The sequence below is a fragment of the Macaca mulatta genome, chromosome 14, assembly GCF_049350105.2.
Source record: "Macaca mulatta isolate MMU2019108-1 chromosome 14, T2T-MMU8v2.0, whole genome shotgun sequence".
Classification (NCBI taxonomy): domain Eukaryota; kingdom Metazoa; phylum Chordata; class Mammalia; order Primates; family Cercopithecidae; genus Macaca; species Macaca mulatta.
Genome location: NC_133419.1, coordinates 9046200 through 9070582, shown reverse-complemented (window position 1 = coordinate 9070582; position 24383 = coordinate 9046200). Strand labels below are relative to the sequence as shown.

Below are 24383 nucleotides of genomic sequence, written 5' to 3'. Positions count from 1 at the left end.
GCAGGAGAATCACTTGAACCTGGGAGGCGGAGGTTGCGGCAAGCCAACATTGCACTACTGCACTCCAGCCTGGCAACAGAGTGAGACTCCATCTCAAAAAAAAAAAAAAAATTAAATGGAGCCACTGATGGCTACCTCACAAGGTTACTGAGAAAATTAGGGATAACACTACTAGCCACAGGGAAGTTTTGTTTTTGTTTTTGTTTTGTTTTGGTTTGGTTTGTTTTGAGACAGAGTCTCACTCTGTTGCCCAGGCTAGAGTGCAATGGCGAAATCTTGGCTAACCGCAACCTCTGCCTCCCGGGTTCAAGCTACTCTCCTGCCTCAGCCTCCCAAGTAACTGAGATTACAGGTGCACGCCACCATGCCTGGCTAAATTTTTCATTTGTTTGTTTGTCTGTTTTGTGATGGAGTCTCACTCTGTTGCCTGGGCTGGAGTGCAGTGGCACAATCTTGGCTCACTGCAACCTCTGCCTCCTGGATTCAAGCAATTCTCCTGCCTCAGCCTCCCAAGTAACTGGGACTACAGGCACCCACCGGCACGCCTGGCTCATTTTTTGTATTTTTAGTAGAGACAGGGTTTCACCATGTTGGTCAGGCTGGTCTCTAACACCTGAACTCAGGTGATCTGTCCACCTTGGCCTCCCAAAGTGCTGGTATTACAGGCACGAGCCACCATGCCCATCCAGGAAAGGTGTTACAAATGGTTGCAATGTGTTATGAAGGAAGAAGCTGGAGCTCGGGAAGGGCGAGACTGTGAAGCTGGAACACAGGCTGGCGTCAGCGGGGATAGTTTCGCTGGCCAGGCTGACGCTGAGACGATGGGACACTGCTGAAGGACATGAAAGCAGGAGAGGTAGGTGGTCAGATGGAGACTTGAGGAAGAACACCACCCAGGCCAGGTCGGGGATGGAGGTGGCCATGGCAGGCATGACCAGGAGGAGTCGACCCAGGTGAGGATGCTGGGGACAGAGAGGAGGGGGGTGGCCTAAGGTGGGGCCCAGTGGCCCCTTCTTCCACCCTCAGCCAGTTCTTTTCCACCTGTATGACCCTCAAATCCCAGACACCCACCACTCCCCCAGCCTTTCACAGACATTACTATGTGTGTGTGTGTGAATGTATTTTTTCTTGTTATTATTTTTGGACATCTTATTCATGTATTTCGAGATGGAGTCTTGCTCTGTTGCCCAGGCTAGAGTACAGTGGCACCATCTCGGCTCACTGCCACCTCTGCCTCTGGGTTCAAGTAATTCTCCTGCCTCAGTCTCCCGAGTAGCTGGGATTACAGGCGCCTGCCACCATGCCCGGGTAATTTTTGTTTGTTTGTTTTGTTTTGAGATGGAGTCTCGCTCTGGTGCCAGGCTGGAGTGCAGAGTCGCCTATCTCAGCTCACTGCAATCTCCGCCTCCTAGGTTCAAGTGATTCCCCTGCCTCAGCCTCCCAAGTATTTGGGACTATAGGCTCGCACATCACGCCCAGCTAATTCTTTGTATTTTAGTAGAGACAGGGTTTCACCATGTTGGCCATGTTGTGATCCTCCTGCCTCGGCCCCCAAAAGTGCTGGGATTACAGGTGTGAGCCACCGTGCCTGGCGCCAAGCTCATTTTTGTAGAACAATTTTTGTATTTTTAGTAGAGACAGGATTTTGCCATGTTGGCCAGGCTGGTCTCAAACTCCTGACCTCAGGTGATCTGCCCACCTTGGCGTCCCAAAGTGCTGGGATTATGGGCGTGAGCCACTGTGCCTGGCCTTTATTATTATTATTATTATTATTTTTGATACAGAGTCTCACTCTGTCACCCAGGCTGGAGTGCAGGGGCACGATCTCGGCTCACTGCAACCTCTACCTTCTGGGTTCTCCCCCAGCCTCCCTGGTAGCTGGGACTACAGGCGTGTGCCACCATGCTCAGCTAATTTTTGTATTTTTAGTAGAGACGGGTTTTCACTGTGTTAGCCCTGATCCACCTGCCTCGGCCTCCCAAAGTGCTGGGATTACAGGTGTGAGTCGCCGTGCCCAGCCGTTTATTTTTATTTTTGTTTTTTGTAGAGATGAGGTTTTTCTATGTTGCTCTGGCTGGTCTCAAGCTCCTGAGCTCAAGTGATCCTCCTGCCTTGGCCTCCCAAAGTGCTGGAATTACAGGTATGAGCCACTGCACTCAGCCCGCATTTTTTTTTATTGTGGTAAAATATATATAACATAAAATTTACCATTTTAAGTATACATTTCAGTGGTATTAACTACATTTAGGTTATTTTGCAACAATCACCACCATCCATCTCCAGAATTGTTTTCATGTTTTCAAACTGAAGCTGTGTCTCCATTAAACATTAGCTCCCATTCTCCCCGCCCCCTAGTGCCTGCAACCACCATGCTACTTTCTGTCTCGTCCAGCTAATTTTTAAAAAATATTTTTATAGGCCGCATGCAGTGGCTCACACCTGTATTCCCAGCACTCTGGGAGGCCAAGGCAGGCGGTCACAAGGTCAGGAGTTCGAGACCAGCCTGGCCAACATGGCGAAAACCCCTCTCTACTAAAAATACAAAAATTAACCAGGCGTGGTGGTGCGCGCCTGTAATCCTGGCTACTCAGGAGGCTGAGGCAGAAGAATTGCTTGAATCCGGGAGGCAGAGGTTGCAGTGAGCTGAGATCGCACTGCTGCACTTCAGCCTGGGCAACAGAGCAAGACTTTGTCTTGGGAAAAAGAATACACCAGCATCATCTCTGGGTTTTTCTTCCAAGCTGCTAACACCTATTCTGCATGTTTTGAAACTGGTGCAGGGTTAGCAATGACAAATACCTCACAACTCTCATCTGCTAAATATGATTTTAAGACATAGGAGGCCCGGCGCAGTGGCTCACACCTGTAATCCCAGCACTTTGGGAGGCCGACGCAGGTGGATCACGAGGCCAGGAGTTCGAGACCATCCTGGCTAACACGGTGAAACCCCATCGCTACTAAAAATACAAAAAATTAGCCAGGTGTGGTGGCGGGCGCCTGTAGTCCCAGACACCCGGGAGGCTGAGGCAGGAGAATGGCGTGGACCCGGGAAGCGGAGCTTGCAGTGAGCCAAGATCGTGCCACTGCACTCCAGCATGGGCGACAGAGAGACTCCACCTCAAAAACAAACAAAACAAACAAAGACATAGCAATGGTAACATGTGTCCTGCTTCTGAAATATTAAAATGAGGGGGGAGAATATGTGCATCTTGGAATTGGTGAAATAAGGTATATTGGAAAAATGATAGCCAGTGTGGTGGCTCACGCCTGAAATCCCAGCACTTTGGGAGGACGAGGCAGGCGGATCACTTGAGGTCAGGAGTTTGAGACCAGCCTGGCCAACGTGATGAGACCCCATCTCTACTAAAATTACAAAAATTAGCTGGGCATGATGGCGGGAGCCTGTTATCCCAGCTACTCGGGAGGCTGAGGCAGGAGAATCACTTGAACCTGGAAGGTGGAGGCTGCAGTGAGCTGAGATTGCACCACTACACTGCAGCCTGGGCACCAAGAGCAAACTCTCTCAAAAAAAAAAGGAAAAGAAAAGAAAAATGACAAGTACCAATGACCAAGCCCTGAGGACTCTGACAGAGACTGAACAGAGGAAGAGGGTGAAAGGAAATGCCAGTGGGGAAGGACAGCCAGGAGGGAAAGGCGTCTCAAAGATCTGGAGAAGAGTTTGAAAAGCAGAGAGTGGCCAACGGTGTAATGGGGGTCGACAGGCCCATGAGGACAGAAAATAGATCTCTAAATCTGCTGAAAGGGAGGTCGTGGTGACAGGAGCTGTTTCAAGTGAACAGGTGGGAACAAAGTTCCCATTAAACTGGATGGAAGCGGGACCTAGAAACAAGGTAACAGAGATAGGGAGTACTATTTGCTTTTAAAGGGTGAAAAGAGGTGATAGTTGAAGATTGACTTGGGCTGTTTTTTGGTTTTTGGTTTTTGGTTTTTTTGAGACAGAGTTGGCTTTGTTGCCCAGGCTGGAGTGCAGTGGCACAATCATGGCTCACTCACCTTCGACCCTCCTGTGCTCAAGCAATCCTGTCACTTCAGCCTCTAGAGTAGCTGGGAACACAGGTGCACGCCACCACATCCGGGTAATTTTTAAATTTTTAGTAGCGAAGAGGCCTCGATATGTTGCCCAGGCTGGTCTCGAACTCTTGAGCTCAAAGCAATCCTCCTGCCTCTGCCTCCCACGGTGCTGGGAGCCACTGTGACTGCCCTCCTCCTGCTCTTTTTTTTTTTTTTTTTTTTTTTTTTTTTGAGACAGAGTCTCGCTCTGTCTTCCAGGCTGGAGTGCAATGGCATGATCTCAGCTCACTGCAACCTCCACCTCCCAGGTTCAAGCGATTCTCCCCCTTCAGCCTCCCGAGTAGCTGGGATTATAGGTACCTGCCATCATGCCGGGCCAATTTTTGTATTTTTAGTAGAGATGGGGGTTTCACCACGTTGGCCAGGCTGGTCTCGAACTCCTGACCTCAGGTGATCCACCCGCCTCGGCCTCCCAAAGTGCTGGGATTACAGGCCTGACCCACCGCGCCCGGCTCCTGCTCTTATTTTTTTATTTTATTTATTTATTTTTTTGAGACCGAGTCTGGCTCTGTCGCCCAGGCTGGAGTGCAATGGCGCAATATCGGCTCACTGCAAGCTCCGCCTCCCGGGTTCACGCCATTCTCCTGCCTCAGCCTCCCGAGTAGCTGGGACTACAGGCGCCCGCCACCACGCCCGGATAATTTTTTGTATTTTTAGTAGCGATGGGGTTTCACCCTGTTAGCCAGGATGGTCTCGATCTTCTGATCTCGTGATCCGCCCGCCTCGGCCTCCCGAAGTGCTGGGATTACAGGCGTGAGCCACCGCCCCCGGCACCGCCTCCTGCTGCTCTAAATAGAAGAGGCGGCCCTCGAACCGAAGCTCCGGGACGCACGCCAGTCTCCGGTTGCGCCTGCGCGTCGGGCTCCCGTGGGGTCCTACCCGGCCCCCGGGAACAGGCCTAAAGTTCTTTCTTCGGTGCTCGCTCTCGTGCGCGCGCCCGGACGGCGCCTGCGCAGAGGGCGAGGAACCTGGTACCCCGGTGCGGTCCCGGCGCCTGCGCGCTGCGGACTTTGGGGCCTCCCGGCCCGAGGGAGAGGAGCAGGGAAGATGGCGGCTGTGGTGGAGAATGTAGTGAAGCTGTGAGTGGTGGTTTCTTTCTCTCCTAGGGCGGCAGGTTTTGTAAAGGGCCTGGGAGTAGGGGGCTGTGGGGAAAGGGACTAGGCGGAGAGAGGGACATCCCCGGGAAGGCCATGTTGCGACTCCTGGTGGGGAGGGCAATAGGAGACTCCGGAGAAGACGTTGCGCTTCTTTGGAAACTTGTGGAGGCCCTGATGGGGGCACACTGGAGCCCCGACGGGCAGCCTCTCTGCTGGGCTGTGTGGCCTCAGCGTTCCTCGGGGCTGACGGTTTCCAGAGCATGGCGCCCTGCCTGCACGCGAGACTCACCGTCCCGGTCCTCTCCCGAGACGCCTCAGTCCGGAGGAGCGGGGCCGAGGCCCGGGCGGCCCCACGGCTAACCCGCCGCCCATCCCGCCCCGTCCCGTCCGCTGCAGCAACAGGCTCGGTGGCCCCTGTGGGGTGCACTGCGGGGCTGGCTGTTTCAGTTCCAAGCAGCCCCGTGATGTTTGGGAGGATCTTGGGTGGCAGGTACCTAAGACTACAAATATTCTTGGGAAGCATTTGTCGAGGAGCGGATCCAAAAGGGGAGTGGGCCTTGGCGCCTTCCAGTGGCAACCATCAAAAACCTGCAACTGAACCAAAGCCGTTCAGGACAGCTTAGTAGCCTAAAGGGGCATCTAAGTGGGCATTCTTCCTATGATGCGATACCGTTGTGCTGGTCAGATTTCAAGCAAAGTTAAAGTTAATAGCTGTTGGGGCCATGGACACTGACCTATGAACTGCTTCCTGTGAGTTAAAGATACTTTGGGACTGACTTGATTTATTCCTACAGGAGAATCAGAATGAGTTTTAGATTGGGTTAATGCCCGGTGGGCGAATAGAGCTTCTTTTAATGGGTATATTGGGCTTGGTGCAAGGGTGGGAAAATTGAGTGGTGTCTAACTGTCCAGTCAGGGTTTTTGGATTTTGGCTGGGTGATGAGGTAAAGGTTCGGTAAGTATTCTAAGGGACTCACAGCTTCTCATCTGTCTTTGTCGTGGCCTGAGCCCCTCTCTTCCTAGGGGCCTTTTTAAAGAGTAAGTTGCTTCTCCCTCCTGCCTGAAGCCTTTTCTTTGAGAATGCTTTCCCACTTCCATTAAGCTAAGTGCCTTTCCTCCTCTTGTGGTTTTTTTTTTAAGTTGCTTTCTGCTCTATCCTGCTGTCTCTTTCAGCCACCCCTCCTCCCAACACTATTGTCTTTCTGATCTGCCCACTCCAGTTTCCCCAGCTCTCTCTTCAGGCTGACATTTTTCTCAATTTAGAAATGACACTGTTGATCTACCATTTATCCAGTTATCCTTTCTGACTCAGATGTTCTTTCTTTGTTTCCCTGTGTCTTTGTTGACTTCCTTCATCCCATTGTAAGGGGATGTTTTACACAAGTTTCTCCAAAAATAAAAAGAAAGATTCTCATTGTACTGGAGGAGTATCAGACTTGCCTAGGTTTTGAGAGTTAAACGTAGTGAGGCTCTTTGTGTTGGAAGGTTTTCCTCGGGGAAATAGGGTTGCCAGTGCTTTCAAGTTGTGTCATAAGTGAGGGGTTGCCCATTTAAACAGAGCATGACATCTTGTTTCTCTTTGAAAAACTGTAGAGGTTGTGAGCATCACCAGCCACTAATTCCTGAATGCCAGTAATGAGAAACCAACTCTCTCCTCCTCATTTCTAGCTGCACAGGGCCTCAGATCACAATTAATACGTACTCCCGCAGAATTATCCCTTTAAGAAGGGGCTTCCATTCTTCCAGTTAATTTGGAGATAATTTTCTGGCACTTCTCTTGATTATAGTGTACGTAGTCTTCTGACAGCTGATGTTATACATTGAGTATGTTGAGGTCGGACCACTGGCTCATCTTTTCTTTTTTTTAATTTTTTTAGACAGAGTTTCGCTGTTGTTGGCCCGGGCTTGAATGCAGTGGCACGATCTTGGCTCACTGCAACCTCCGCTTCCTGGGTTCCAGCAGTTCTCCTGCCTCAGCCTCCCGGGTAGCTGAGATTACAGGTGCCCACCACCACACCTGGCTAATTTTTGTATTTTTAGTAGAGATGGAGTTTCATCACGTTGGCCAGGCTGGTCTTGAACTCCGGACCTCAGGTCATCCACCTGCCTCGGCCTCCCAAAGTGCTGGGATTACAGGCGTGAGCCACCGCGCCTGGCCTTAAGAATTTTCTTATTTGTAAGTTTCTGTCCCTGCCAAATGTGACGTCAGAAATGGAAGTCTTGGCTGGGTGCAGTGGCTCACGTCTATAATCCCAACACTTTGGGAGGCTGAGGCGTGCTGATCGCTTGAGGTCAGGAGTTCGAGACCATCCTGGCCCACATGGTGAAACCCCATCTCTACTAAAACTATAAAAATTAGCCAGGTGGGGTGGCACACACTTGTAGTCCCAGCTACTCGGGAGGCTGAGGCACAAGAATCGCCTGAACCCAGGAGGCGGAGGTTGCAGTGAGCTGATGTCACACCACTGCCCTCCGGCCTGAGTGACACTTTAAGACTCTGTCTTAAAAAAAAGAAAGAGGCGACTGGGCGCGGTGGCTCTGTAATCCCAGCACTTTGGGAGGCCGAGGCGGGCGGATCACAAGGTCAGGAGATTGAGACCATCCTGGCCAGCATGGCGAAACCCCACTCTACTAAAAATACAAAAATTAGCTGGGCGTGGTGGCGTGCGCCTGTAATCCCAGCTACTCGGGATACTGAGGGAGGGGAATCGCTTGAACCCAGGAGGTGGAGGTTGCAGTAAGCCGAGATTGCGCCACTGCACTCCAACCTGGGTGACAGAGCAAGACTCCATCTCAAAAAAAAAAATGAAGCTGGGCCGGTGGCTCACGCCTATAATCCCAGAACTTTGGGAGGCCGAGGTGGGCGGATCATGAGGTCAGGAGTTTGAGACCAGCTTGGCCAACATGGTGAAACCCTGTCTGTACTAAGAATACAAAAATTAACTGGGCATGGTGGCGCACGCCACTCGGGAGCCTGAGGCAAGAGAATCGTTGGAACCCAGGAGGCAGAAGCTGCAGTGAGCCGAGATTGCGCCACTGCACTCCAGCCTGGGCGGCAAAGCAAGACTCTTGTCTCGAAAAGATATATATGTATATATATATAGAGAGAGAGAGAGAACAGTGTTAATGTTAACTTGACATTTCTTGGTACTGGAGCCTTAAGTTTTTGTTGTTGTTGTTGTTTTGTTTTGTTTTAAGAGACAGAGCCTCCCTCTGTCCCCCAGGCTGAAGTGCAGTGGTATAACCTTGGTTTACTGCACCCTCAACTTCCTAGGCTCAAATGATTCCCCTACCTCATCCACCCCAGGGACTACGTGGGACCACAGGCCTGCACCACCAAACCTAGCTGATGGTTTATTTATTTTTAACGTTTTGTAGAGATGGGATCTGACTATGTTGCCCAAGCTGGTCTCTAAGTCTTGGTCTCAAGAGATCCACCGGCCTTGGCCTCCCAAAGTGATGGAGCATGAGCCACTGTGCCCAGCCTCCCTTAAGTTCTTAAGAGCTCACCCTCATCCTGTCCTGTTCTCTCTTCATCAGATTCTCCCCTCACAAACACTTCCATGTTTCATTCCCAGCCCTTGTATCCCCAAGACTGTTTGCTTTACCTTTTGAGATCCCACGTAGCTCACAAGAGCCCTGACAGAACATCTTTCATTCATTCCTCCCAATACTGTTTCCAGCCTCCTTGCTCTGACTTTGCAGCCCTCGCCAGCCTGGCCCTGCCTTCCATTTGACTTCCAGTGTCAGTATCAATTCCCATCAGCAGAAACAAAGGAGCTGCGGCACTCAGCCTTGTTTATCCAGTTTTATTCTGTGTGGTGAAGACGTGGCTGCCTCCTAAAGGCGAGCTCGCAGAGGCGAGGCTGCTTTCTCCATTCTGCTCTCCAACGTGAGATTCGTGCCTACCTCAGATTACAGTCATTACAGCTCATTGAATCATACCAGGCCGTATTTGTGGCGTTGCCATCTCTGTGTGTGCTATATGTCTTTTTTACTTGCTGGGCACATGGTAAGTTATGCAGTGGTCTATTGTGGCTGCTCGCTGAAGGCCCCCATCACATTCCAGATCAGGATTTTTTGGTGTAGCCCGAGTTACGGACAGAAACCACAGAGACTTAATCTGTTTGCTGTTTCATCCCCAGGCTGTTTCTTGTAAAATCCTGATATGTCAAAGCTCATTTGGTCCAACCTCCTCAATCTATAGAAGAATAGCCAAGGTCCACCTGGGTTGACTAAATGTCCATGTTCATGTGGTGACTTGCAGGCCAGCCAGGTCTTTTTACTCTCAAGTCAGGTCTGACTGTATCTCAGACATCTTCGTGAGTATTGGGGATACTATGAGAAAGAAATCAGTTCTGCCTTTGGTTTAAGATTGATTGACACCAGGTACTGTGACACATGCCTCTATTCCCAGATACTTGGGAGGCTAAGGTAGGAGGATCACTTAAGCCAGGAGTTTGTGTCTAGCTTGGGCAACATAGATTGATTGAATATAAATATGAACTGATAGAGTTTGTTTAACCTCCGTTACCAAAGTCCTGGTTAAACCCTGCAAGATGAGAACAAGATAGGTTCTACGTACATGCTTCTTAGAACCTGGCACTGTGCAGTTTTCCAGTTTTCCACTTAAAGGTTTACCCTTGATTCAGATTTCAAATTGAGTCTTTTGAGACCAAGGAGATTTTTTCCTATATAATTTTATTTTGTAAGAATAGAGAAGCACCCTAAGATGGGCCTTAGAGCAAACAAGTTTCTTATCAGTGATGGCGCTCAATAAAAACTTCAAGGAACTTCAGGTACTTGTAGATATCTTCCATAAATGTAAAATTAATTAGTTGATTAAAAACCTAGTTCAAAATTCAAAAGCTATAAAAAGGCATATGGAAGGAAATGGCCTAGTCACCCACTTTTTCTCCCTGCTGACCTGCAGTTTCTTTTCCATTTTGTTACATAAATGATAGCTTTCTTTGACACTTCTCAGCAGTGTACCTTGCTTTGCTTTTTGTCCCTAGTTAACTTGAAATTCTTTAATATCAGTATGTGAAGAGCTTCCTTCTTATGGCTAAATAGAATTTCATTGTATGGATTTACTAGTTTGCTGAATACATTTTAATAAGCCCCCTAGACCTTGAACTCTTTCCCTCTGGAGCAGACCTTGGGGCAAGGATGTGGGAGCATGTAGTTTATTTGGGAGGTGATTCTAGGAAGGAGGAAATAAGGAGGAACTTAGGGGGGACTATTGTTTGCTTCTCAGCGTCATAAGGGTTAAGAGAAACAACATCTTAACTAGCACAGGGCTGGGCTTGTGAGACACATGGAGTGAACATTAGTTCCTTACCCTCTTTGGGGGTTAGACTTAAGTCTGATTAGACATATGATGAAATCATGTGTTCCTGATAGTAATTTATTCGTAAAGTAATTCCTAATGGTGGCCTAGAAAAGGGGCTTGGTGTCCCGTGAGGCAGAAGTGGAGGCAAATAGAATGGAAGAGACAGCCTCCCAGTCCCTTGAGCCTTCTAGAGAAGCAGATGACAGGGGAGAGGAATAGCTCAGCACCCTATGCTCCTCACTCCAACACACACGCCTGGTTTCTATCTTCTCTGCAGCCTTGGGGAGCAGTACTACAAAGATGCCATGGAGCAGTGCCACAATTACAACGCTCGCCTCTGTGCTGAGCGCAGCGTGCGCCTGCCTTTCTTGGACTCACAGACCGGAGTAGCCCAGAGCAATTGTTACATCTGGATGGAAAAGCGACACCGGGGTCCAGGTGAGGGTCCAGACTTGGGAGAAGGGGACTCAGGAGCATAAGGAGGAAGAAGCCTCCTCATCTTAGGTGATGAGACAGTTGATAGGGTTTTCCCTACTGCCTTCCACCTATGGATGAATATGGTCTTCCTGTGGTTAGAAACGCAGGGAGGATGAAGCAGATAGGTTGATACCAGCATCTTTGTTTTCTACCCTGCTGAGGCCATTGTGTGTCTGGAGAACTATGTATTAGCCAAGGCCCCTAAGCTTATATATCTATTTTTCTATTCCACAGACTGTTCCATCTAACCCCCTAGGCCCTCACTGTCAGAATTCCTCCCTTGCTCTAGAACTCAAAAGGGGGGGACTACGTAATTAGAAAGTGTTTGGTATTATTTTCTAATACTGGGTTAGGGCCTGACTTCTATCTTTCTTCCTGCCGTAGGATTGGCCTCTGGACAGCTGTACTCCTACCCTGCCCGGCGCTGGCGGAAAAAGCGGCGAGCCCATCCGCCTGAGGATCCACGACTTTCCTTCCCATCTATTAAGCCAGGTAAGGCACATACTTCCTGCGCAGAGGCGTGGCCTGCTGCATGGTTAGAGCCTGCTAATCACTACGATATACCAGGCCCAGTACTAGATCCCAAATATACTCAAGTGAATATGATGTGATTCTTTCCTTTAAAGAGCTTAGTCTAGAAGGGGAGACAGGTAAACAGATAAGTTATGGTGCCAAGTGAACTAGGGTGTCTTAATTCCTGGGCATCCGGGGAACAAAAGACAGTGACAGACCTTTGGTAAGCCCTAGCATTATGTGGACTCAGAGCAGTCTGCTTTCAGCCATTCTGAGCTTTGCTTCATCCTGATCTTGCTTGCAGACACAGACCAAACCCTGAAGAAGGAGGGGCTGATCTCTCAGGATGGCAGTAGTTTAGAGGCTCTGTTGCGCACTGACCCCCTGGAGAAGCGAGGCGCCCCGGATCCCCGAGTTGATGATGACAGCCTGGGCGAGTTTCCTGTGACCAACAGTCGAGCGCGAAAGGTACGAGATTATCCCTGTGGCTAAGGGAGCTTTGATGGAAATCAGCCTCCTCTTCACTGGGGCCATGCAGTTTCTAGAACTGAAACAGAAGCTGGGGTCCAGGAAGCAGGCCCCTGCAGTTCTGTTCTTACTTCAATCCCTGGTTATTGTCAGGTACTGACTGGCTTCTCTTTTGCTTCTAAGTATAGACTCTCACTCATTCATCCACTTTTATCACAGAACGTTATTATTATACACATATATAATTTTCATTTAAAAAATTAAAAGAGGCCAGGTGCAGTGGCTCATGCCTATAATCCCAGCACTTTGGGAGGCCAAGGCAGGAGGATTGCTTGAGCCCAAGAGCTCGAGACCAGCCTGGGCAACAAAGTGAGACCCCATATCTACAAAAAGTAATAATAAAAAAAATTACCCGGGCATAGCGGCATGTGCCTGTTGTCCCAGCTACTAGGGAAGCTGAGGTGGGAGAATTGCTTGAGCCTGGGAGTTGGAGGCTTCAGTAAGCCGGGATCATGCCACTGCACTCCAGCCTGGGCAACAAAAAAAAATTAAAACCAGAAGGTACAAGAATAGTACAAAGAAATACCGTATACTCTTTACCTAGATTTATCAGTTTCACATTTTGCCACATTTGCCTTATCTGTCTTTGCTAAACCGTTTGAGAGGAAGATGCATATATCAAAAACTTTTCAGTCTAGGCAACATAGCAGGACCTTGTCTCTACTAAAAATAAAAATAAAAAATTAGCTGGGCATGGTGGCACACACCTGCAGTCCCAGCTACTCAGGAGGCTGAGGTGGGAGGATTGCTTGAGCCCAGGAGATTGAGGCTGTAGCTCTGCTCATGCCACTGCACTCCAGCCTGAGTAACAGAGGGAGACCCTGTCTGGGGAGGGAGGGAAACAAACTTTTATCCCTAAATACTTCACTCTTTTATCACAAAAGTTTGTGTCACAAAGTTTTTTGGTCCCTGAGGTTGCACAGTGAAACACACTTGGTCTCTGCCAACAGAGAAGATAAGACTATATATAAAAATAAGAGCTATAAATATGCCAGCATTGGGCTAAGTGCTTTCTCATGCCCTTTCTCCTTTAGTCTGTACAACCTTATGGGGGAGGTCCTGTGTTCCCCATTTCACAGACAAGCTGAAACAAAGCAGTTTAAAAACTTCCCATGGGCTGGGCACGGTGGCTTACGCCTGTAATCCCTTTGGGAAGCCAAGGCAGGCAGATCATGAGGTCAGGAGATCAAGACCATCCTGGCTAACATGGTGAAACCCCGTCTCTACTAAAGATACAAAAAAATTAGCCAGGTGTGGTGGTGGGCACCTGCAGTCCCAGCTACTCAGGCATGAACCCGGGAGGTAGTGCTTGCAGTGAGCTGAGATCGCACCACTGCACTCCAGCCTGGGCGACAGAATGAGACTCCGTCTCAAAAAAAAACTTCCCATGGCCAGCCACGGTGGCTCACGCCTGTAATCCCAGCACTTTGAGAGGCCGAAGTAGGTGGATCATCTGAGGTTGGGAATTCAAAACCAGCCTGACCAACATGGAGAAACCCCGTTTCTACTAAAAATATAGTATTAACCGGGCATGCTGGCGCATGCCTGTAATCCCAGCTACTTGGGAGGCTGAGGCAGGAGGATCACTTGAACGCAGGAGACGGAGGGTGCAGTAAGCCAGTATTGCGCCATTGTACTCCAGCCTGGGCAACAAGAGTGAAACTCCGTCTCAAAAAAAAAAAAAACTTCCCACAAAGTCACACAAATAAGCAACAACATTTTCATTTAAACTAGGAGGCGAGTGTCAGGACAGAACCACCAGTAATGTGCTCCCAGGGTGGCCAATCAGAGGCAGGAGAGGGCATGGCTGCTTGTGGCATCGGGGCAACCTTTTGGAAGCATGCTATTTGATTTGGCCATGTGGCATGGTAGGGAAAGCATTTCAGGCTAAGGAAATAATGTGAAGCACAGGGGAAAGAAATCCCAAAGTATGGAAGGGAGCAGGAGCAGGATTGTAGGGTGCTTGAAGGGCGTTGGTGAGAAATGAGGCTCATTCACCTGTGGGTGGGACCAGGTCACAGAGGAGGTTCTGGGTGGCCTTGGCCAATCTCATCATAGGGGAGCTTTTGGATGCACATATTTCTACCCATGCTAACCCTGCTGTCCACTCAGCGGATCCTAGAACCAGATGACTTCCTGGATGACCTCGATGATGAAGACTATGAAGAAGATACTCCCAAGCGTCGGGGAAAGGGGAAATCCAAGGTGAGGGGCCAGCGTGCTACCTGCATCTTGGGACAGGGTGGCCTAGGGAATTCCTTGTTTTATTTCAAGTGAGATTAGCAGCCACTTCCCAAAGAGTCTAACTCCTCAGGCCCAGCTACCGCAATAAGGGTGTCTCTTTGCTCTTCTTGGCAGGGTAAGGGTGTGGGCAGTGCCCGTAAGAAGCTGGATGCTTCCATCCTGGAGGACCGGGATAAACCGTATGCCTGTGACAGTGAGTGCCTCACAAGTGGGTGGGTAGACCTTGCCTTGGACCCAGCTCCTGCTCAGGCTATGAGAGGAGGGAGGGTTATGTTTTTGCCCAGAGTATTAAAACAAACCTGGGTTCTTGTCCTGCCTGCTGACTGCTTCCGTCTGAGACCCCTGGGAGGCCTGGGGCCCTGCTATATGACGGGTGGGACCTGCATGCTCTGGGAAAGATTTCTGCCATCTTCTGGGGTGGGGTTGCTTGTGGGGGCCACAGCAGGCAGGGTTGGCCTCTCAAGAGACAGCCTGCAGGTCTCCTGGCCTCAGTTAAGCCAGGGCCCCAGGGGTCTGACACTGAGTTTTTCAACATCTGTTCTCTTTTTCTTTCTCTCTGCCTTGCCCCGCTTCTGTCCCTCCACCCTGGGAGCACCATCGCCGCTGGGGTTTCTCTCTCGTTTGCTCCGCTTTCCTGCTGATGCTGCTCCTGTCTCAAGTGTATCAAGGCCTTTTTCTCATGACTTTTCTTTCTGTCTTTCAGATAGTTTCAAACAAAAGCATACCTCGAAAGCGCCCCAGAGAGGTAGCTCTCTCAACTTTTCAGACTTGTGGTTTTCCTGTCCCTTTTTCCCTCTTCCCTTGTTCCTCCTGCCTTTCTCATTTCCTGGGATGCTAGCTTTAAAATCTCTGGAATGGCATGGGGGTAGGAGCAGTGGAACTTCTGCTGTGCTCTACTCCTCAAAGTCCTGGAGGCTGCCTTTACCACTGCTTGTCTCCCACAAACCTACTCCTAGAGCTGCTCAGCCCAGTGCATGGGGTGGCTTCAGAAGCATTATCAGGAGCCCATTACAATCAGACCCTTCCGCTCCCTCCCCAGATCAGGCACCTGGTGGTCAGCTCATGTTCCCCACTGCCCCACCACCTCCTGCCATCCTCTCTCCCCATTCCTTTCCTGCTGGCCCCCTTGCCCTTCTTGGTATTACCTGTCAAGATGACAGAATGCCTCGTGGGGATCTGCTTTCCTTGCTGATTGGCAGGCCTGGACAGGGCAATTATGTGGGAGTGTGTTTGAATTTCTCTGGGGACAACTGCCCAACTGGCTTCATTGATAGGATATCCCCAAGAAACCCACCCCTGCTTGTTTACGCACATTCAGAGGAGATGGGCTCCATGGTCTCTGTGGGGTAGCTGAGCCTCCCACGTTTACTGATGGGTAAAAACGTTTGGAGTTTTATCCGCTTTTCCCCCTTCTTGCCACACCAAAGACTTATAGGAATATCCTTCCCTTTCCTGACCTGGAGCGTCCCAGACTGTTACTATATCCCAGAGCAACTAACTAGTGATGGGGCGAGGGCTAAGCCCCCAAAAGTCAACATGGAAGAGCAGTGGTGGCCATGGGGTTGGAGTTTAGGAGGTAAAAGAGTCCCAGAGGCTAGAGAGCCCCAGGGCTTGATGCTCGTGGCTGAGGGAAAGGGGCCATCACTTAAGGCCTGTCCCAGAGTAGAGCTGCTAGGGGAAGGGATGGTTGCCCTCTGCCTCAGGTGGAGCCCCCACAGTTTGCAGGGGTGGGGACATGTTACTCTTGTATCCTAACACCTTTCTCTGCAATCTTCTCCCCACTCAGTTTGTGGAAAACGTTACAAGAACCGACCAGGCCTCAGTTACCACTATGCCCACTCCCACTTGGCTGAGGAGGAGGGCGAGGACAAGGAAGACTCCCAGCCACCCACTCCTGTTTCCCAGAGGTCTGAGGAGCAGAAATGTAAGCTGAGGTGTCAGAAGTGGTGGGCAAGCAGAAGTTGGCCTGGTTATGAAAACCACTCCTTGCATGGGTGTTGAGTGGCTCAGGGACCCCATGGGCGTCATCAAAAGTCTTTCTCTCTGCAGCCAAAAAGGGTCCTGATGGATTGGCCTTGCCCAACAACTACTGTGACTTCTGCCTGGGGGACTCAAAGATTAACAAGAAGACGGGACAACCCGAGGAGCTGGTGTCCTGTTCTGACTGTGGCCGCTCAGGTACTGCCTCCCGTGAAGGCTGCTGCTGTGCCCAGTCCCCAAGGGGCTCTTGGCTTGCTGGCCTCTAGTGCTGTCATAACCAGCCCACCTCACTTTACCTAACCAAGAGAAGATGTAGCCACAAGCAGGAGCTCCTCTCTTCCCCCTGCATTTCCAACTGTCTGTCTCACTCACTTCCCCCACTATAGGGCATCCATCTTGCCTCCAGTTTACCCCCGTGATGATGGCGGCAGTGAAGACGTACCGCTGGCAGTGCATCGAGTGCAAATGTTGCAACATCTGCGGCACCTCTGAGAATGACGTGTGTATCCCCGCCCCCTCCTCAGCATGGCTCCTTCTGGGCTTTTACTGCTGTTTGCACAGTTCCCTCTAAAGTGAGCTTTCTTTTTTTAAAAAGGGAGCAAGATCCCTCCTACATGCCACATGCCCCTCCCTAGCATCTCAGTCAGAACTCTGATTTGTTGCCAGATAATATATATATTGAGTGCTGATTTTATGTCAGACACTGTTCTAGGCACTAAAGATACTAAAGACAAACAAGGTCCCTGCCGCATGAGATTTACATTCTTACAGGAACAACAATAAGCAAGGATGTGAGATTTGTATAATGTGCCATGAAAAAAATGAAACCAGTAATGTGGCAGAGAATAATTGCATAAGTGATTTATTTTGATGGTGAGGTTTGGCTCTTCTGGGAGGGGGATGCTGGTGTTGAAATTTTGTGATACCAAGGAGCCAGTCAAGCAGATTTGGAGGTAGAGCAGTCCCAGGAAAGGAGCAGCCAGTGCCAAGGCCTTATAGTGGACAAGCCAAATGATAGGGCATGGGAGAGGATGGCGGGGGATGAGATGAGAGAGGCAAGCACTGCCAGATCTGTGGGGCCTTGGATTTTATTCTAGGTACAATAGGACACTGTCAAAGGGTTTTAATCAGGGAAGTGACATGGTTATTTATGTATGTATTTATTTATTTTATTTATTTATTTTTTTGAGACGGAGTCTTGCTGTGTCGCCCAGGCTGGAGTACAGTGGCACGATCTCGGCTCACTGCAACCTCTGCCTTCCAGGTTCAAGCGATTCTCCTGCCTCAGCCTCCCAAGTAGCTGGGATTACAGACACGTGCCACCACATCTGACTAATTTTGTATTTTTAGTAGAGATGGGGTTTCTCCATGTTGGCCAGGCTGGTATTGAACTCCTGACGTCCGGTGATCCGCCTGCCTCAGCCTCCCAAAGTCCTGGGATTATAGGTGTGAACCACCGCACCCGGCTGTTTATTTATTCTTTATGTATTTATTTTTTTATTTTGAGACAGAGTCTCTCTGTCACCCAGGCTGGAGTGCAGCGATGCAATCTTAGCTCACTACCACCTCTCCCTTTAGGCTCAAGCAATCCAATCCTTCCACCTCAGCCTCCCAGGTAGCTGGGACCATAGATGCACACCACCATGCCTGGCTTCTTTTTTTTATATTTTTGATAGAGACAGGGTCTTGCCATATTGCTGAGCTGGTCTCAAACTCCTGAGCTCAAGCAATCCTCCCACCTTGGCCTCTCAAAGTGCTGGGATTACAGGCGTGAACCCACCATGTTTGGCATTGTCTTATATTTTATTTTATATTTATTTATTTATTTCAAGATGGAGTTTTACTGTTGTCACCCAGGCTGGAATGCAGTGACACAATCTCGGCTCACTGCAACCTCTGCCTCCAGGTTCAAGCAATTCTCCTGTCTCAGCCTCTCAAGTAGCTGGGATTACAGGCGCTCGCCACCACGCCTGGCTAATTTTTAGTAGAGACCGGGTTTCACCATGTTGGCCAAGCTCGTCTCGAACTCCTGACCTCAGGTGATCTACCTGCCTCAGCCTCCCAAGATGGTGGTATTACAGGCGTGAGCCACCGCGCTTGGCCCTTGTCTTATATTTTTAAAAGAAGACTTTGGCTGCTGTGTGGAGGGTAGACTGTAGGGACAAGGATGGAGGCTTATGCATATAATCCTAACACTTGAGAGGCTGAAGCGGGAGGATCACTTGAGCCCAGGAATTCAGAACCAGCCTGAGCAACATAGGGAGACCCTGTCTCCACAAAAAAAATTAAAACTTAGTGAGGTGTGGTGGCACACATGTTAACCCCAGCTGCTTGGCAGGCTGAGGTGGGAGGATCGCTTGAACCCAGGAGTTTGAGGCTGCAGTGAGCCACGATCACACCGCCACACTCCAGCCTGGGCAACAAAGCGAGACCTTTTCTCAAAAAGAAATAGTCACTGGGCACGGCGTCTCACACCTGTAATCCAAGCACTTTGGGAGGCTGAGGTGGGAGGATTGCTTGAGCCTGGGAATTGAGGACCAGCCTGGGCAACATAAGGAGACCTTGTCTCTCCAGAAAAATTCAAAACTTAGCTGGTGTGGTTGTGTGTGCCTATAGTCCCAGCTACTTGAGGCTGAGGTAGGAGGATCACTTGGGCCCAGGAGGTCAAGGCTGCAGTGAGCTGTGATTGCACCACTGCACTCCAGCCTGAGTGACAGCAATACCCTGTCTCAAAAAAATATACCTATAGAGCTTGGGCTTTAGGAAAAAAAAAAAAAAAACTGGAGGCGATTTGATCGATTAGGAGCTCTGAAAGGACTCAAGTGAGAGATGACAGTGACTGGATCTGCGGTAGAGAGGGACAGCGTGGTTCCTACATAAGATTCCTGCATCTGTTCTTACCTGCTACCTACCCCTCTTGGAAATAGCCATGTCACAGAAGCCCTCCCACTTCCTGTAGTGGCCTGAGGCACATCAGTCATTCAATCCCCATCCTCTTCCCTCTTGCCTACTTCAGGACCAGCTGCTCTTCTGTGATGACTGCGATCGTGGCTACCACATGTACTGTCTCACCCCGTCCATGTCTGAGCCCCCTGAAGGTAAGTTGCCCAGATCTTTTACTCAGAACAATTATTTTATTAGTTACTTGGAAAATACTGAGTTCTATGTTCTTTATGTTATCACTTACATATTCTTCCAACTTAGTGAGTAAAGCCCCTTGCCTTGGCTCAGTTTAGAATGCCTTCCTAACATTTCAACTTAAAGGGTTTAGTGTTTGCACATTATCAGCTACATTTACAACAGAAAATCCACAGCCCAGAAGAAAGCAGATGCTGAGCCGAGATCAGTCACCCAGAAGGAATGATTTATTTTCTTCCAACCAGTCATGGAAACTCAAGTGGTAGATTATCTGATGTGAAGCTTCTACAGTCAACTCTTGAAATTTGATGGATTTGAGCATTTATTTCCTATCCCTTCCCCTTCTGAATTGGGAAGGGACTTGACTTTGGAGCCTGAATTCTCCCATAACTTACAGTAATAATGGTCCAAGTTTATGGAAGCTATTCACTGAAACCAGTGGTGGCACCAAGAATTGGTTGCATCTCCACAAGTCCCCTTCCAGCTGGATTTCTGTGCATAAACTCCTCCTGTACAGAAATTCAGGAGCTTACTCAGAACACAAATGCCCAGGAGCTGTTACTGTGCACAAAGGATGTGGGCCAGCATTACAGGCAAGAGAAAGTGTTTCATTGTGTGATGTAAGCTGACTTGTAACATATTGGTCAAACTGCTGTCACCCCTCTAGAGAATGAGGCCACTGACAAAGTCTGAGAGTCCTTTAACAGCTGCAGGGGAGTACTCAGCTTCTGTCAGGCCCAGTTTATGAATCTGCTTTGGGGAGAAGTCGCGTGTTTATGTTTTGTTTTTAACCATCATACAGACTATCTATATTACAAAATGGCTTTCCTATTAAAGTTCCGTGGGACATTGAGGTGGTGGAGAGCTGCGGGCCCGAGCGTCCTCACTGGAGTGTTAAGGCAGCTGAGGGGCAACCCCTGGAAGTATCAGATGTTCTAGGTTCTAAGTCAGGGTCAACAAGCTACAAGCTACAACCTATGGGCCACATCCAGCCACAGCCAGCTTAAACAGCTTGCAAGCTATTTCTTTTCTTTCCTTTTCTTTCTTTTTAATTTTTATTTTTTGAGACAGTGTCTTGCTCTGTTGCCCATGTTGGAGTGGAGTGGCATGATCTCAGCTCACTGCAACCTCCACTCCCCTGGGCTCAGGTAATCTGGTAATCCTCCCACCTCAGCCTCCTGAGTAGCTGGGACTACAGGCATGCCACCACACCCGGCTAATTTTTGTATTTTTAGTAGAGACAGTGTTTTGCCATGGTGCCCAGGCTGGTCTCGAACTCCCGGGCTCAAGTGATCTGCCCGCCTCAGCCTCCGAAAGTGCTGGGACTACAGGTATGAACCACTGCGCCTAGCCTGAAAAAAAAAAATGCCCTTAAAATGTAAAAACTGGGCCGGGCGCGGTGGCTCAAGCCTGTAATCCCAGCACTTTGGGAGGCCGAGACAGGCGGATCACGAGGTCAGGAGATGGAGACCATCCTGGCTAACACGGTGAAACCCTGTCTCTACCAAAAAAATACAAAAAACTAGCCAGGCAAGGTGGCGGGCGCCTGTAGTCCCAGCTACTCGGGAGGCTGAGGCAGGAGAATGGTGTAAACCCGGGAGGCGGAGCTTGCAATAAACTGAGATCCAGCCACTGCACTCCAGCCCGGGCGACAGAGCGAGACTCTGTCTCAAAAAAAAAAAAAAAAAAAAAAAAAAAATTAAAAACTGGCTGGGTGCTGTGGCTCACCTCTGTAATCCCAGCACTTTGGGATCTATTGAGCCCAGGAGTTCAAGACCAGCCTGGGCAGGATGGCAAAACCCTGTCTTTACTAAAAATACAGAAATTAGCTGGGCGTGGTGCTGTGCACTTGTAATCTCAGCTACTAGAGAGGCTGAGGCAGGAGAATTGCTTGAACCTGGGAGGCAGAGGTTGGAGTAAGCTGAGATCATGCTACTGCACTCCAGCCTGAGCAACAGAGCGGAAACTCTTGTTTTGACAAAAAATAATAAAGGGAATTAAAAAAAAAAAAAGATGTGCATGAGACTGTATGTGGCTCACAAACGCTAAAATATGTAACACTCTGGCTCTTTACAGAAAAGTTTGCCAACCTTATTGACCTTTGGGTTAGAAAGGACTTACATTTTTGAGTCACATGTTTCTGAAGAGCTGATAAAAGCTGTGGATCCTTTCCCCTAGAATAATGTCCACATGCACATATGTATAATTTTGCTTATCATTTCAAGGCATTAAGGACTAATTTTATTCAAAAAAATTAGAAGAATTCAGCCATAGTAAATATTAATAAACAAAGAATGAACCAATTGTTTTTCTTAAGGAACAATTATTTTGTGTTTTTTCGTGAAACTACACAAGTCTTAAAACTGAGGTAGCGGCCGGGCGCGGTGGCTCAAGCCTGTAATCCCAGCACTTTGGGAGGCCGAGACAGGTGGATCACGAGGTCAGGAGATCGAGACCATCCTGGCTAACACGGTGAAACCCTGTCTTTACCAAAAAAATACAAAAAACTAGCCAGGCGAAGTGGCGGGCGCCTGTAGTCCCAGCTACTCGGGAGGCTGAGGCAGGAGAATGGCGTGAACCCGGGAGGCGGAGCTTGCAGTGAGCTGAGATCCGGCCACTGCACTCCAGCCTGGACGACAGAGCGGGACTCCGTCTCAAAAAAAAACTGATGTAGCTTGACAAACTTCTGTCTTCCCAGGCCCTCTTCATACTCCCAGAGCTTCTGATTTAATAGGGCCAAGAGGGCGTGGGCACTGGTATTCTGAAGTCCTCTAGATGATGATTTCTTTCATCTCCATTGAGGAGGATATTTCACAATATTTGAAGACTTAGAGGTTTATCCCACCTCAGGAAACCATGGAACTTTCCTGCCGCAGAGCATCCCTCATCCTACCTGTAGCTGATCCTGCTATAGAGATGGGGTATCAAGAGCAGAGGAATTGCAAGCAGATAGGGATTGTGTGGGACCCATCCTGACCCCATTTTGCTTCTCTGCAGGAAGTTGGAGCTGCCATCTATGTCTGGACCTGTTGAAGGAGAAAGCTTCCATCTACCAGAACCAGAACTCCTCTTGATGTGGCCACCCCCTGCTCCCCGACATATCTAAGGCTGTTTCTCTCCTCCACTTCATATTTCATACCCATCTTTCCCTTATTCCTCCTCTCCTTCACAAGTCCAGAGAACCTTGGGGTGGTTGTGCCAGCCTGCCTTTGGCAGCTGCAAGCTGAGGTGGCAGCTCTGACCACCTCTGGCCCCAGGCCCTCAGGGAGAAAGGAGCAACACACTGCCCCTAGGCGTACGTGTGGCCCAGTTTCTCTCTGCTCTCCATTAAGTGCATTCACTCTGCTTGCCTTGGGCCCAGGCCCTGGTGATCACAGGGTTCAAACAGTGTCCTCCTAGAAAGAGTGGGAGAGCAGCTCACTTCTCTCTGTTTTTCCTCCACTCTGGTCTCCAGAGTTTTCCCATCCCCCAGAGGCAAGCCAGGCCAGGGAGCTGGGAGCGAGCAAGCTGAGGCCACGTCCACAAGGAGCTTTCCATGCCCCTGTGCCACATAGCCTCACCTCTTTCCTCCAGAGTGGCTCTCTGCGGCCCTCTGTTCCTGCTACAGAGGGTTCTTTGCTGGAGTCAGGATGTTCTCAGTCACCCTTCTGGCTCTGCCCTGTCCCACTCCACCCTACCCCAGGGGGAACAGCAGCTTCACCTTGTTACTCCCAGTGCTCTCTTGGCTCACTCTTATGGGCGGTCTCCAGTGACTGAAGCATTCCCTACCCTTGGAATTTCTCATCTTCTGCCTCCCTTCTTATTCCTTTTGGCTTTGTGGGGAGAGGGGAAGGATCAGGGGGCCAGGCCAGCAGCTCGGGGGCTACAGGGAGATGGATAATGTGCCTGTTTTTTAACACGACAAAAAAGCCTACCTCCAAAATCCCCTTTTTGTTCTTCCTGGACCTGGGCATTCAGCCTCCTGCTCTTAACTGAATTGGGAGCCTCTGCCACCTGCCCCGTGTATGCTGGCTCTCAGCTCATGGGGAAGCCACATAGACATCCCTTTCTTCCCTTGCACGCTCGCTAGCAGCTGGTAAGGTCTTCACACCCTGATTCCTCAAGTTTTCTGCTTAGTGGCACTGACATTAAGTAGTGGGGGGACAGTCCATGCCAGGACACCCTGGAGTAGCCTTCCCCGTTGGCCGCGGGCAGGCCCTAACTCACTGTCGCTTTGGAGTTGAGGTGTCTTTTTTTTCTTTCTTTAGTTCCTGTATTCTAAACATTAGTAAAAATAAATGTTTTTACACAGAGCCCTCTGCTGGATGGTTTATCTCCTGCCTCTCTCCATTAAGAAGGCCATTTCATGTTAAGATTTCCATGATGGTGGTTTTTTTTTTTTTTTTTAAAAGTTTTGAAATACAGCTTTTTTCCCCCAAATTAAAATTTTTTTGTGGAACCCCAATATGTAAAGCAAATATAAAATTGGTTATTTTGTTAGTCTTAATTTATTACATAAATTCAAGTTTATAACAATTATTTGTTATAAAGAACAATGAAGCTGTTTTGATCAATACAAAATTTGGGTTAAAATCAACTTTAACATCCATTTTTGTGTTTCAGTTGGTTTGGAGAAAATTCTGTTAGTCTTGGATACATAGATGGAAGTGGTGACAGGTTTATAACAGTTGACCTTGCAATCTCAGACATTTAAAGCAGGACCAGAAGTTTATATAATAATAAGCAAACTAATGACATCACCATGGGACACACAGAAGTTCTTGCAGGAGCAGGGTCTGTGTGGCTTCAGTTGCCTGCAGTGCTCCCAGGCCAGAGCAAGTGCCCGAGGGTCTGAACTGCCCGCAGTGCAGCCCTGCAGCCTTTCCCAGGGCACGTTGATGTGCACAAAGTAAGTTTCCCTGAAGACAAAGTGAACATGTTGACAGCTTACATGGCAGCATATATGTCCTGAGTGTGTGTTTTAGAAGTCCAACTGTTGTTTT

The 24383-nt window shown here is 49.2% G+C and overlaps 1 protein-coding gene across 7 annotated transcripts; it reads left to right on the top strand.

Moving 5' to 3' along the window:
* The first annotated feature begins 5128 nt into the window (after positions 1-5128).
* DPF2 (double PHD fingers 2) lies at positions 5129-23693 on the top strand. Of its 7 annotated transcripts, none has more exons than XM_077962407.1 (12): positions 5129-5171; positions 10799-10959; positions 11383-11490; positions 11816-11979; positions 14152-14244; positions 14398-14476; positions 14987-15028; positions 16070-16207; positions 16333-16461; positions 16650-16762; positions 19286-19361; positions 22399-23693. In XM_077962407.1, the coding sequence occupies exons 1-12, from the start codon at positions 5140-5142 to the stop codon at positions 22473-22475; spliced, it is 1212 nt and encodes a 403-aa protein (XP_077818533.1). In that variant the 5' UTR covers positions 5129-5139; the 3' UTR covers positions 22476-23693. The 7 variants fall into 7 exon arrangements, with proteins under 7 accessions (XP_077818533.1, XP_014969286.3, XP_077818536.1 ...); XM_015113800.3 differs by having other exon boundaries at positions 19280-19361; XM_077962410.1 differs by lacking the exon at positions 14987-15028 and having other exon boundaries at positions 14404-14476; positions 19280-19361.
* The last annotated feature ends 690 nt before the right edge of the window (positions 23694-24383 follow it).

What these genes read in the sequence shown, in the direction of transcription:
- DPF2 (XM_077962405.1), top strand. Translation starts at nt 5,140, where the DNA reads ATGGCGGCTGTGGTGGAGAATGTAGTGAAGCT. An exon ending in AAAGCGACACCGGGGTCCAG is followed by an intron (nt 10,960 to 11,382) that starts GTGAGGGTCCAG and finishes TTCCTGCCGTAG; the next exon opens with GATTGGCCTCTGGACAGCTG. An exon ending in GCGGCACCTCTGAGAATGAC is followed by an intron (nt 16,763 to 19,279) that starts GTGTGTATCCCC and finishes TGCCTACTTCAG; the next exon opens with GACCAGCTGCTCTTCTGTGA.